Source organism: Diceros bicornis, chromosome 23 (assembly GCF_020826845.1).
Source record: "Diceros bicornis minor isolate mBicDic1 chromosome 23, mDicBic1.mat.cur, whole genome shotgun sequence".
Classification (NCBI taxonomy): Eukaryota; Metazoa; Chordata; class Mammalia; order Perissodactyla; family Rhinocerotidae; genus Diceros; species Diceros bicornis.
This window is the reverse complement of record NC_080762.1, coordinates 17,752,259-17,765,452: the sequence shown is the minus strand read 5'-3', so window position 1 is coordinate 17,765,452 and position 13,194 is coordinate 17,752,259. Positions and strand designations below refer to the sequence as shown.

Genomic DNA, 13,194 nt, shown 5'->3' with positions numbered 1-13,194 from the left:
TAATGTTAATGGTTTATGCAAGTTTTCCATTTCTTTTTGAGTTAATTTTGATATTCCTTAAAAATTATTCATTTTCTACCATGTTTTCAGATTTATTGACATAATTTTATAACAATGATTTAAAATCTCCATCTATATCACTTTTTATTCCTAATACTTTAATTGGAGCCTTTCTTTTTTCCTAATTAGTAGAACTAGCGATTTACACATTTTTGCTCTTATTTTTATTATTTCCTTTCAAAATTCAATTGCAGTATGGTAGTTGGGCTTGAAAGAGAATATGAGATTTAGAAATTGGTTCTGTAATACTACACGCCTAGGTATAAATAACCAAAATAACTTAGATAAAATCGAACTATTAAAACTGTATTTAAATGCTCAAAACAGCTGATAAAAATAATCAAATCTCACTTCAACACTAGTAATGGAAAATAATCATGACTCTTGCATTATGGGGTCCATCTCAAAGTAAAAGATGTGCTAGAAATTGCTATGAACAAAATCTCACATGTTAGTTGATCAAATCTCTGGGGTTGAACTTATAATAGCCATGATACGTACAAATAGGACTGCTTTAAGAAACCTGATCATAAACCCTAGCTTATAAAGCATATGAATTAGAAGGACATGATGAATTCAATAAAAAAGTATCCACACTACACCAAAGAATTTACCACTGATTTTAAAATCTTACCTAGCACAAACATAATGTGATTTTACTTCCACATGCAATTCAATGAGAAACATAAATACTGCAAATTACAAGTAACGACAAAATGAGAATTCTCTACACTCCAAGTGTTCATTTACTAATAGCATTAACTCAGCTGTCACTGCAGAAGGCACAAAGGTTTCCTCTCTGGATCAGTCTCAAGTGCACTGAGACTTACCGCTTTATCTGATCTGATCAATTCAGTGGCAAAAAAGCTGAGCAATTTCAAAGTACAAACCATTATAAGAACGATTAGTATTAGCAACAACACAGGTTAACCAGCAACCTTAACCTCTTTTCTATTAAAATAAGGCTATCTCCTCTGCATGAATATTTGGTGAGTACCTATTATGAGTAACGAAATGTGCAAGAAACAGTCTCTTCTGTGAGGGAGCTCAGAGTCTACTGAGGAGACACAAGCACACAAATATAACTATTACATACAAAATATGTATATATATGATATATGTGGCTACTATTTGCTGATGGCTACTACGCATCAGGCAGTATTAGGACTTTTTACAGACATTCATTCATTTAATCCTTATGCTATAAAACCAGGTGGAAGAGGGAAGGGCGTTGCCTAGAACAGTGATCTTCAAAAAAACTTTCTTTTAAGTGGTGAAACTCCTGTGCCCAGGAAGGTGAGCAGATCAGCATGCAAAAGGTCAAGCACCTTATTCAGAACCACCTAATTGTTGGTGGCAAATATAAAAATTAAAACCAGGTTTCCTGCTTTTTTTCTGAGTTGTTCTTGAAACTCAGCCATACGCTTTTTCTAATGAGATGGGGCGCACTCGGGAACAGTTTCTACAGCAGTTCTTTCCCCCTAACATTTTATCTGCTTTGACCTAATGATCCAGAGTCTTCTCCTACAAAAGTTATATGTATTGTGAAAAAACACATTTTTCTAATGCAATTGTGGATAACTTGGTATTTTCAGAAATAATATCCAGGTATCATCAACCACACCTTATTCCCAAGTAGGAAGTTCAGCACCTTTACTCTCAGACCCATTCAGGTGGATACCAAATCCTGTCAATTCTATCTCTGAAATAGCCTCTGCATGTGTCATCACCATTTTAAAGGCCATTAGTCTAATCTACTTCCTGGAAAAACGATATGCTATATGTTTGGTCTTAACTTTTAGCACTATATCTTTTATAGAGATTTTTATATATGAAAATTTTTACTTTTAAATGATGATTATGTTGCTTGAGAAATAAGTTACTTTTTCTTCTGTTTTATACAATATCAAATGCATTGATTACCAAAATTTTATAATAAACTCATAAAAAAATCAAAGATTATTTATTTAAGACACTAGGTGTGGTGGACTGTTTACAAAACCACCCACAATTATTCCCCTCTGTATTATTTATGCTCCTTTACAACGTGATTTTGCTGTTCCTACTGTCCAGAGGTGAAGTCTATTGGCCTTGTGACCACAAAGACGTAGTGGAAGTGATGCTGTGCCAGTTCTGAGCGTAAGCCTCAAGAGACCTTGTATGTTTCATTTTCTCTTCAAAATCCACCCAGCCATCTTAAGAACAAACTCAGGCTAGGCTGCTGGGAGACGACAGACCACATGCAGCAAAGACAAGCCATCCAGCTGAGGCTATCCTCGGCTAGTCAACTCCTACCTGACAATGCAACTACCATAAACACACGAATGAGACTAGATGAAGAAGTGGCCAGCTAAGCAACTTGAATTATTTTGGATTATTTCCTCAGTATCCTTCTACAATACACAAAATTGAGAAATATATATTTTTAATACGTTATGTCAATAATTATCTGCATTTCCTACTGCCACAGACTGAATGTTTGTGTCCCCCCAAAATTCATATATTAAATCCTAATGCTGAATGTGACAGTATAAGGAGGTGGGGGTCTCTGGGGGGTGATTAGGTCATGAAGGGGACTAGTGCCCTTATAAAAGAGTCCCCAGAGAGCTCCCTTGCCCCTTAGACCACGTGAAGTTTCAGCAAGAAGATGGCCATCCAGGAACCAGGAAGTTGGCTCTCAGCAGACACTGAATCTGCCGGTGCCTTGATCTTGAACTTTCTGTTGTTTATAAGCCACTCAGTCTATGGCATTTTGTTATAGCAACCCAAACAGACTAAGACACCTATTAACTTATACCCAATGGTATGGTAATTATAGTGGTATTCAAGAAATAATAAAAGCCAATTGATTCTGATAGTTTGACAGAAAGCATATCCATATTAATTGAAGTCTGAATTTTGGTCTGTTTTTAAAAAGTATTAATTTCAAGTATGTACAATGAATTAAATTACAAGTTTTCAAATAAAACCACACATCTATGGACAGCTAATCTTTGACAAAGGAGCTAAGAACATACAATGGAGGAAGGAAAGTCTCTTCAATAAACAGTGTTGGGAAAACTGGACAGCCACATGCAAAAGAATGAAAGTAGACCATCATCTTTTACCAAAAACAAAAATTAACTCGAAATGGATTCAAGACTTGAATGTAAGACCTGAAACCATAAAACTCCTAGAAGAAAATATAGGCAGTACATTCTTTGACATGGGTCTTAGAAGGATCTTTTCGAATACCATGTCTACTCCGGCAAGGGAAACAAAAGAAAGAATAAACAAATGGGACTTCATCAGACTACAGAGCTTCTGCAAGGCAAAGGAAACCAGGAACAAAATGAAAAGACGACCCACCAACTGGGAGAAAATATTTGCAAATCATATATCCAACAAAGGGTTAATCTCAAAAATATATAAAGAACTCATACAACTCAACAATAAAAAAACAAACAACCTGATCAAAAAATGGGCAGAGGACATGAACAGACATTTTTCCAAAGAAGATGGCCAACAGGCACATGAAAAGATGTTCAACATCACTAATCATTAGGGAAATGCCAATCAAAACTACAATGAGATATTACCTTATACCTGTTAGAATGGCTATAATTACCAAGACAGAAAACAACAAATGTTGGAGAGGATGTGGAGAAAAGGGAACACTCATACACTGCTGGTGGGAATGTCAACTGGTGCAGCCACCACAGAAACCAGTATGGAGATTTCTCGAAAAATTAAAAATAGAAATACCATACAACCCAGCTATCCCACTACTGGGTATTTATCCAAAGAACTTGAAATCAACAATTCAAAGAGACTTATGCACCCCTATGTTCCTTGCAGCATTATTCACAATAGCCAAGATGTGGAAGCAATCCAAGTACCCATCATCTGATGAATGGATAAAGAAGATGTGGCATATATATATACAACGGAATACTACTCAGCCATAAAAATAGACAAAATCGTCCCATTTGCAACAACATGGATGGACCTCAAGGGTATTATATTAAGCGAAATAAGCCAGATAGAGAAAGACAAACACTGTATGACTTCACTCATATGTGGAAGATAAACAAATACGTGGACAAAGAGAACAGATTAGTGGTTACCAGAGGGGAAGGGGGTTGGGGGGTGGGCATAAGGGGTAAAGAGGCACATATATATGGTGACTGACAAATAATAATGTACAACTGAAATTTCACAATGTTATAAACTATTATGACCTCAATAAAAAAAAATTACAAGTGTTCAAAATACATATCCAGCTGGGTCTGTAATTATTCATATATAAAATTCACTTGTACTAGAAATATCCAATATTTTTAAAGAGCTTTTTCCCCAAATCAATTAAAACTATCTTCTACAATCTTCATTCATTTATCAAGCATGGAAGTATCAAGCATTAAGCATATATGATGTGCCAGGCTCTGTTCAAGATGTTGGGAACACAGTGGAGAAGAACAAAGTGCAAATATCTACGCTCCAGTTAATACTCCAGTAGATCTTGCTTAATCCTGGTAAATTTCTAAGCAAAATCTTTTGAAATTTCAAATACTAAATGCATTTAAAGGTTTGAATTAGAATTTAACTTTAAGGCTAAAATGTCTACCACTTTATCCAATTTAAGGACATGAAAACAAGCAGTAACCATCATTGACTAAGAAAAAACCCCTCCCCAAACTATTTCCCAGTTACCATGATACACATGTTTAATTATCCCAAAAGCATACATAATGTATAGAACCAATATACATCATAGATAATATAACTAAGTAATATTAAGGTTTATTTCTCAGAACAATCAGGAGACTTAAGTATAAAAGAATTTTTTTCAAAGCTTTGGTACTCAAACACGCAAAATTTTTGGAACGTCCTCAAAAATTTCCAAAATTCTTATCTGTAAGTCATTTCATTTTAAACATCCATGATTTTCATAGTTTCTGTGCCTTCAGATCTAATATATATTAGTTAAAGGAAGTTACTACTTCCTTTAAGTATCCAATATTTGGTTGTATTAATCTACATTTCTGTATGCCTGAAATATTTAGTAATAAAAAAAAAAGACTCACCGATCAATTACAATTTCTTTCTGCCTCAGTAGTCCTTCTTTTATTTTCAGCACTGATTCCCATTTACTGAAATCCTGATAGCTAGAAGGTGAGTAACTTTGACGAGATGATCCAGTTGAAACCTGCACAAACATGTTTACACTATTAGTATACTAACAGTGCCTAAAGGGAATATCTATATATCATCTAATATTTTCCAATGATTTTCATTAACAAATTGAGAACTCTCCCTTTGATTTTTTTAAAAGACTATCTGAAATCATACTTGTGAATACAATGAAACTTGAATAATTTTAAGAAGTTTCAGAGCAAATGTACAAGTCTAATGAAGAATTGGTGACAACAGAACATTAAATCTAGCTTATTATAAGACTACATATTATATCTTGTTCTGATTATCTTGTGGAAGCTCTCTGAAAATAAGAGATTAATCACTGCCTAAGGAAGGAGTACAATAAAAGAATGTACCATGGCTAGTCTAGACAAACATCCCAAAAGGGTTCCCACAAGGAAATAAAACCAGTAACTGTAGCATTGAGACTTCAAATTGTCATTCATTGCATCATCATTTAACTACACTAAAATTTCAAAAGCAAAAATATTTTCAAAGTAGTAAATATATCCATATAAAATATGACTATTAAGCAGATAATCTGGATGATTACTGGTCTCCAGTGTAGATTATATCATTTAGAAAAAATCTGCTTAGAATTTAAGACAAATTTTAGATATTTAAAACAAATCAACAACAATAAAAACCAATATGGCAGATATCCTCAAATTTCTATCACTGAAACAAAAACAAAAATTTAATACTGGTGTTAAGGGTTGAATTGTGTCCCCTCAAAAAGATACGTTGAAGTCCTAACCTCCAGTGCCTCAGAATGTAACCTTCTTCGGAAATAGGGTCTTTACAGATAGAGTCAGGTTCTGATAAAGTCATTAACATGGGCCCCAATCCAATATGACTGGCGTCCTATGTAAAGGGGAAATCTGAACACAGATATGCACAGAGGGGAAGACTATATAAAGAGATAGAGAGAGAACACCAACTGAACATGAAAGCAGCGATTGAAGTGATGTATCTACAAGCCAAGGAACACAAAAGACTGCCAGCAAACCTCTAGAAACTTGGCCTGGAACAGATTCTTCTTCACAGCCCTCAGAAGGAACTAACTCTGCCAACACCTTGATTTTGACTTCTAACTTCCAGAACTGTAAAACAATAAATTTCTGTTGTTTAAGCTACCTGCTTTGTGTCCTTTGTTACGGCAGCTCTAGGAAACTAATACAACTGGTAAATCAAATAGGAACATAAATTCCTTGGCAAGCCAAATGATGCTATATCAACACCACAAAGCAACTTTAGGAGAATTCAAATGTGCAGTGACATTTTTATCCTTTGTTTTCCAAAATTAACTGACAAGACGTACTTCAGAATAAACCACTAATTGTGTGACATCAACTAGTCCCAGATTAACCCTTTAAATTAAGTTGATTGTCAAGTAATAGTAGGATGAGATGTTTCAGGCAGGAGAAAGACCGGACAAGATGAACAGACTAAGAAGGATAAAAACTTCATCAGATAGGCAGATATTTTGAGTGTAAGGGACACATAGTGTTACAGGGGCAGGTGAGTCAGATCCTGTCTCTGAATTTTATTCCTTCCCTTGGCTAAAACGATGTTCAGCCAGTATGCACCAGTACAGATAGGTTAGTTGTTACATTACTGAAGTACTTTTACTGTCATTGGTAACTAGCTGCTGCCCAAACCCCTGAATGTTCTCTCTACTACTCAGGCCACTCCTCAGAACTTTCCATCATCCAACAGACTTACTTCCTAGCTCTAAAAGGGCCTTCAGGACCCTGTTCCATTCATAAAAGGCATCCTTTCTGATTGGTTGGTTCCTGCACTAGTCAGCTCCCCAAAATCCACCCATCTCAATACCGTCTACCAGCTTATCTTTAGTTGGCAGAGCTAGGATTCAAACCTAGGCAGCCCAACAAAAGAGCATGTGCTCTTAAGCACCACCTGATGATACCGTTTCTACTATGGCCTTATAATTAATAAGAAGGTATTCTAAATTTCATATCATCACAAGAGCTAGAAAAAAGTTTTGAAAGCAATTGCTCTTAGAAGCTAAGAGATGATTCAGCACCGTAAAGAATATTGTTGATACTGAGAGAAAGTCTCTACTTATTGCAACTCCATGTTACGTAATAACTATCAATTTAATGAGCAAGTCAACTATGAAATTTATTTTGTCAAACTGAGCTCAAACAGGAACTCATTAAAACTAATAAAAGCTGAGCAAAACAAAAGACCATATCAACAATTCCAAAACTAAACATAAGATTTGGAAATTATCAGAATGATTTGGTGAACCATTTGTGCTATGATTTATCATACTAAATATTTCATTTAATTAGAGACTAAAAGTAAATATATATTTTATTTATATACTGAGTTATATATTAATATCCTGATACTAGGCGACAGATATTTTAAATATTGGTTTTTGTATATTGTTATCATACCTAACAAAAAACATCTGAGGTAGCTTAAGGATCCTGGGTCTCCTCTTCCAAAAATCCAAAAAAGGCTCCTCCATTTCTGATTACCACATATCAGGAATAACCTATACCATAATATCTGAAGCTATGCTTAATACATCTTGTGCCTATTTCAATAAGACGGTGCCTAGCCAATAGATGATGATCTTTGCAAGAAGACATTAACTATTTTACTCTTTATAAGTCATCTACTAAAATATTTCCCATGGCTAAGAACCTCCTAAGGAAAAGTCTTTTCTTGTTTTGTAATACTTCTTGGCATCAGAAAAGAGAAGGAATAAACAGAGGAAAAAGTAGGTCTGCAAGAGAAAAGCAAATGACAATACCACTTGGTTTATAGCACCTGAACCATCGGCAGGATGGATGCTAAAGTCAGATACTTGTGTGAATATATGTAAAACAAAATATGAGATTTTATTCTTCTGACTTGTACCCCCCTTGATCTAAATACTTTAGAAAACAAAATAAATAAAAATTGAGCTATGAAATTGAGCAAACAGGAATAAAAGAAAAGGAAGCTTTCTCTGTAATTAAGACACAATATACCAAGAATTACCAAATCAGTAGCATGCTATCTTCCTTACTAAACTTCAATCCTGATTCATAAAAGTAGTTTAAAAAGGAGAACAAAACCTGACACACAACCAAATGCTGCAGGACTTAAAAGCAATTCTTAAAACCTGTTTATATCTTCCTATCACTAAAAATGACAATTACAGAGTCATTTTACCTTCTAAGGCTTTTATAATGAGGCCACAGCGTATGTTATATTAAATAAAGTTACAGAACGCAATTTGAAGTACCTAGCAAGATGTTTTTTTAAATCATATTGTAAAGTCTTAAAAAGCAAGACAGCTACTGAACCTTTATGATTTGCAAACAAGATAAGCAATGCGACACTACTAAAGATATATAGAAAAGGAACAATTAATGAAAATTTGTTTTTATTATAATTTATAGCAGTTCAGGCTCCAGTCTTGACAAGGCTAAGAGAGACTCTGACAGAAACAACATTGGACTGTTTTGTACTACATGTGGAAAAAAATCAGTTATCTACCCTGAACCTATTTATCTTTTGTAAGTTCTAACACAAGAGTTGAAGAGTGAGAAGAGAATTAGATTATGTCCAAACTGGTTCTTCCTCACATTTCCACATTACAATCTCAGAGGTTTTTTTTCTTCAAAAACCACCAATTTAACGTGTCAGCAAATTTTAAAGGTTTCCTCCCCTTTATTTATAAAACAAAAATTGTCTTCTCTTAATTACATACCTGGTAGGCTGAGGAGAACTTACAAAATCGTACTAGTATCAATCATCTATTAGGTTCCAGCATTGTACCCAAAAGCAGCTGGGGCGGGGTGAGAAAGCCTTTTCCCTCTGACAATAACATAATAGGAAACTTGAGTACTCATAAACGCACACTTTACAGTTCTAGACAGCACTATCTTAGCTTTAGAACATTAATATATGCGGACAAAGGAAGGTAGCCAAGTGCAATTGCCTTAAAACTTTCACACTAAAAGTTACTGAAAACCAAGCCCGACATAAAAGCTAATGTTTTCTTTTGTTTTATTGTGGATCAGGAGTTACTGTGCTTTGCAAACTATGTTCTTGCACAGTGCTGGCTAGTATGAACAAAATAGAAGCAAGAGTGACAGTATCATTCTTGAATACCACAAAATTTAGGCTAAAAGAAAAAGCATTAAATGAAAATGAGGAAGTTTTACATTGATAAAAGGTAAAATTCACCAAGAAGATAAAATAATCACAAATGTTTACACATTTAATCGTATACCTCATATGAAGAAAAACTATTAAAAATACATGGAGAGGGCCGGCCCCGTGGCTTAGCGGTTAAGTGCGTGCGCTCCGCTGCTGGCGGGCCGGGGTTCGGATCCTGGGTGCGCACCGACGCACCGCTTCTCTGGCCATGCTGAGGCCGTGTCCCACATACAGCAACTAGAAGGATGTGCAGCTATGACATACAACCATCTACTGGGGCTTTGGGGAAAATAAATAAATAAATAAAATTATTAAATAAATAAATAAATGGAGAAACAAATGAATCCACAATCACAGAGAAGGCTTTAGGACGGTTTTCTGAAATAGAAAAATCAGGTAGAACAGGAGTTGGCAAATCCACTTCACCATCTATTTTTGTAAGGCCTGCAAACTAAAAACGGATTTTATATTTTCAAATGGTTGAAAATAATCCAAAGAAAAATATTTTCTGATACATGAAAATTACACGAAATTAAAAAAATCAGGGTCCATAAATAAAGGTTTATTGCAACACAGCCATGTTCATTTTTTTTACATATTGTCTATGACTGCTTTCCCAGCATCAAAGTTGAGTAGTTGCAAAAGAGACATTCTCTCTCTATATATGTATATACACACACATATATGTATGTATGTAGAGGTGTGTGTATTATATGAGACTACATATATTTAAAACTAGTTATGCAAAAGAACACTTTAAACTGTATTGTGATATACAACATATCAATAAATCCAAAATTTTAGATGAAATGGACAACTTTCTAAGAAAATATCAATTACCAAAATTAACTCTTAAAATAGAATATCTGAATAATCATAGGAGAAATGGAAAAAAACAGGAAAAAAGAGTCTTCTCTTAAAATGAGATACAATACCACCACTTTTTGATATCATTGAAATTAAACAACACACTTCTACATAATTCATTGGTTGACTGAATGAAACTGAAAATATATCCAAATTTGTGGGATGCAGCTAAAGCAGTACTGAGAGGGGAATTTATAGCACTAAATAGTTACATTAGAAAAGAAAGGTCTCAAATCAATAATCTAAACTCCCATCTTTAGAAAGTAGCAAATACACCCTAAAGCAAGCAGATGGGACAAAATAAGGCTAAGAACAGAAATCAACTAAGTTTAAAACAGAAAAACAGAGAAAAACCAATGAGGAAAAAAACAGCTAGTTCTTTCAGAAGATCCATAAAACCCCTAACTAGATTGAGAAAGAAAAAAGGGAAAAGATGCAAATTACCAATATCAGGAATGAAACAGAGGATATCACTACAGATCCTGTACATATTAAAAGGACAACAAGGGGATTATTAGGAACAACTCTACACACATAAATTGAACTCTCTAGATGAAATGGACCAACGTCTCAAAGTGTACAAACTACCAAAATTCATCCAATATGAAACAGATCATTTGAATAGCCCTATCACTATTAGAATAATTGAATTTGTAGTTTAAAAAAAAACTCCTGAAAAAGAAATTTCTAGGCCCAAATAGTTTCTCTGTAGAACTACACCAAATACTTAAAGAATTAACACCAATCTTCCACAAACTCAGAAAAGGGAACATTTCCCAACTCATTTTATGAGGTCAGCATTACTGATACCAAAACCAGACAAAACAGTACAAGAAGAAAACTACAGACCATCATCCCTCATGATGATATAAAAATGAACACAGATATAAAAATCCTTAACAAAATCAAATAAAATCAAATTCAGACAGAAAGATATGGATAGGATAATATGGCCTGAGGTTTATCCCAGAAATGCAAATTCAGTTTAACATTTGAAAATCAATGCAACTCACCACACTAATAGACTAACTAAAAACAAAAAAACTAGTAGAATAATTGATTCTAGCAAGGTTGCACAATTCAAGGGCAACATAAAAATCATAATTCTATATGCCAGCATATAAAAAAATTGGAAATTTAAAAATTTTAATCATTTACATTCAAAAGCCATTAAATTCTTAGGGATAAAAATTTAACAAATTATATGCAAGATCTGTACACTGACAACTATAAAATTTCACCAAGAAATTACAGAAAGTCTTTTTTTAAAAAAGGAGAGAAGTACTTCAGTATTAAGATGTCAATTGTCTCTACATTGATTTATAGATTAAGCACAATCCCAATTAAAATATCAGCAGGTGCTTTTAGAAGTTGACAAGCTGACTCTAAAATTTCTATGGAAATGTAAAGAACTTACACTACTTGATTTCAAGACTTATTATAAAGCTACAGTATTTATGAGAGTGTGGTGTTGACATAAAGATAGACCTATGGAATGGAATAAAGATCCACAAATAGACCTACACATATATGGCCAATTGATCTTTTTTCTTTTTTTAAATTAAACATTTTATTTTGAGATCATTGTAGATTCACTTGCAGTTGTAGGAAATAATGCAGTGAGATCTTGTGTATATTTCACCCAGCTTCTCTAACAGTACTGTCTTGCAACACTGTAATAGGGCAACACCACCAGGATACTGACATGGATAGAGTCAAGATACAAAACATTTCCATCAACACAAGAATTCCCCTCACCGCCCTTTTTTTCCCTCCAGTTTTATAGAGATACAACTGATATATAACATTGTGTAAGTTTAAGATGTACAGTGAGATGACTTGATACACTTATATACTGCACAATGAATACCACAATAGAGTTGGCTAACACCTCCATCATGTCACATAATTACCTTTTGTGTGTGTGTGTGTCTGTGTGTGTGTGGTGAGAACATTTAAGACATACTCTCTCAGCAACTTTCAAGTATATAATACAGTATTATTAACTATAATCACCATGCTGTACATTAGATTCCCAGAACTTATTCATCTTATAACTGGAAGTTTGTACCCTTTGACCAACATATCTGCATTTCCTCACCCCCAGCCTCTGGTAACCACCATTCTAGTCTCTGTTTCTATGAGTTTGGCTATTTTAGATTCCACATGTAAGTGGCATCATACCGTTGGTCTTTCTCTGTCTGACTTATTTCACGTGGTCAAGCAATTTTCAAAAAGGGGGACAAAGCTAATTAAATGGGGAATCGAATTTAGTATTTAATCAAAAGAAGTGAAAATACATGTCTATAAAGACCTGTAGGCAAATGTTTATTCATAATCAGCCATAACTGGAAACAATCCATATGTCCATTAACTGATAAACAAATCATGCTACATCCATAAAATACAATACCACTCAGCAATAAAAACGAACAACTGATACATACAATAACATGGATGAATCTCAAAAGCATGCTAAGTGGAAAGAAGCCATACTCAAAAGGTTACATACTGTCTGATTCTATTTATATGACATCTGGAAAGAGTAAAACTACAGAGACAGGAATCAGATGAGTGGCTGCCAGAGCTGGGGTACGAGGTTGACTACAAAAAGGAAAAAGGTAAATTTTGGGGGTGATAAAAATCTTATACAACACAAATGTTGTGGTATACATACCTATATACATTTCTCAGAACTCAAATTGTACATTTTTAAAGGTTGAATTTCACTATATGTAAGTTGTACCTCAATAATCCTGACTATTAAAAAAAAGGTGTATTTTGTTTGTAAATAATATCTCAATAAAATTTATTTTTCTAAAAGTAATTACAGGTAAATATTTACATATATCCAATTCAACAACACGAGAAGCAAAAACAACTTATAAATTTAAAACAACCCAA

General features: G+C 34.1%; 1 protein-coding gene across 3 annotated transcripts in view; it reads right to left on the bottom strand.

Annotated features, from left to right (window-relative positions):
• Positions 1–13,194, bottom strand: part of CEP85L (centrosomal protein 85 like) — a 159,751-nt gene that overhangs the window by 55,969 nt on the left and 90,588 nt on the right. For all 3 annotated transcript variants that reach the window (XM_058566384.1, XM_058566382.1, XM_058566383.1), the window contains exon 4: positions 5,127–5,248. In XM_058566384.1, coding sequence (XP_058422367.1) covers positions 5,127–5,248 — 122 coding nt within the window. The remainder of the gene's footprint in view (positions 1–5,126; positions 5,249–13,194) is intronic.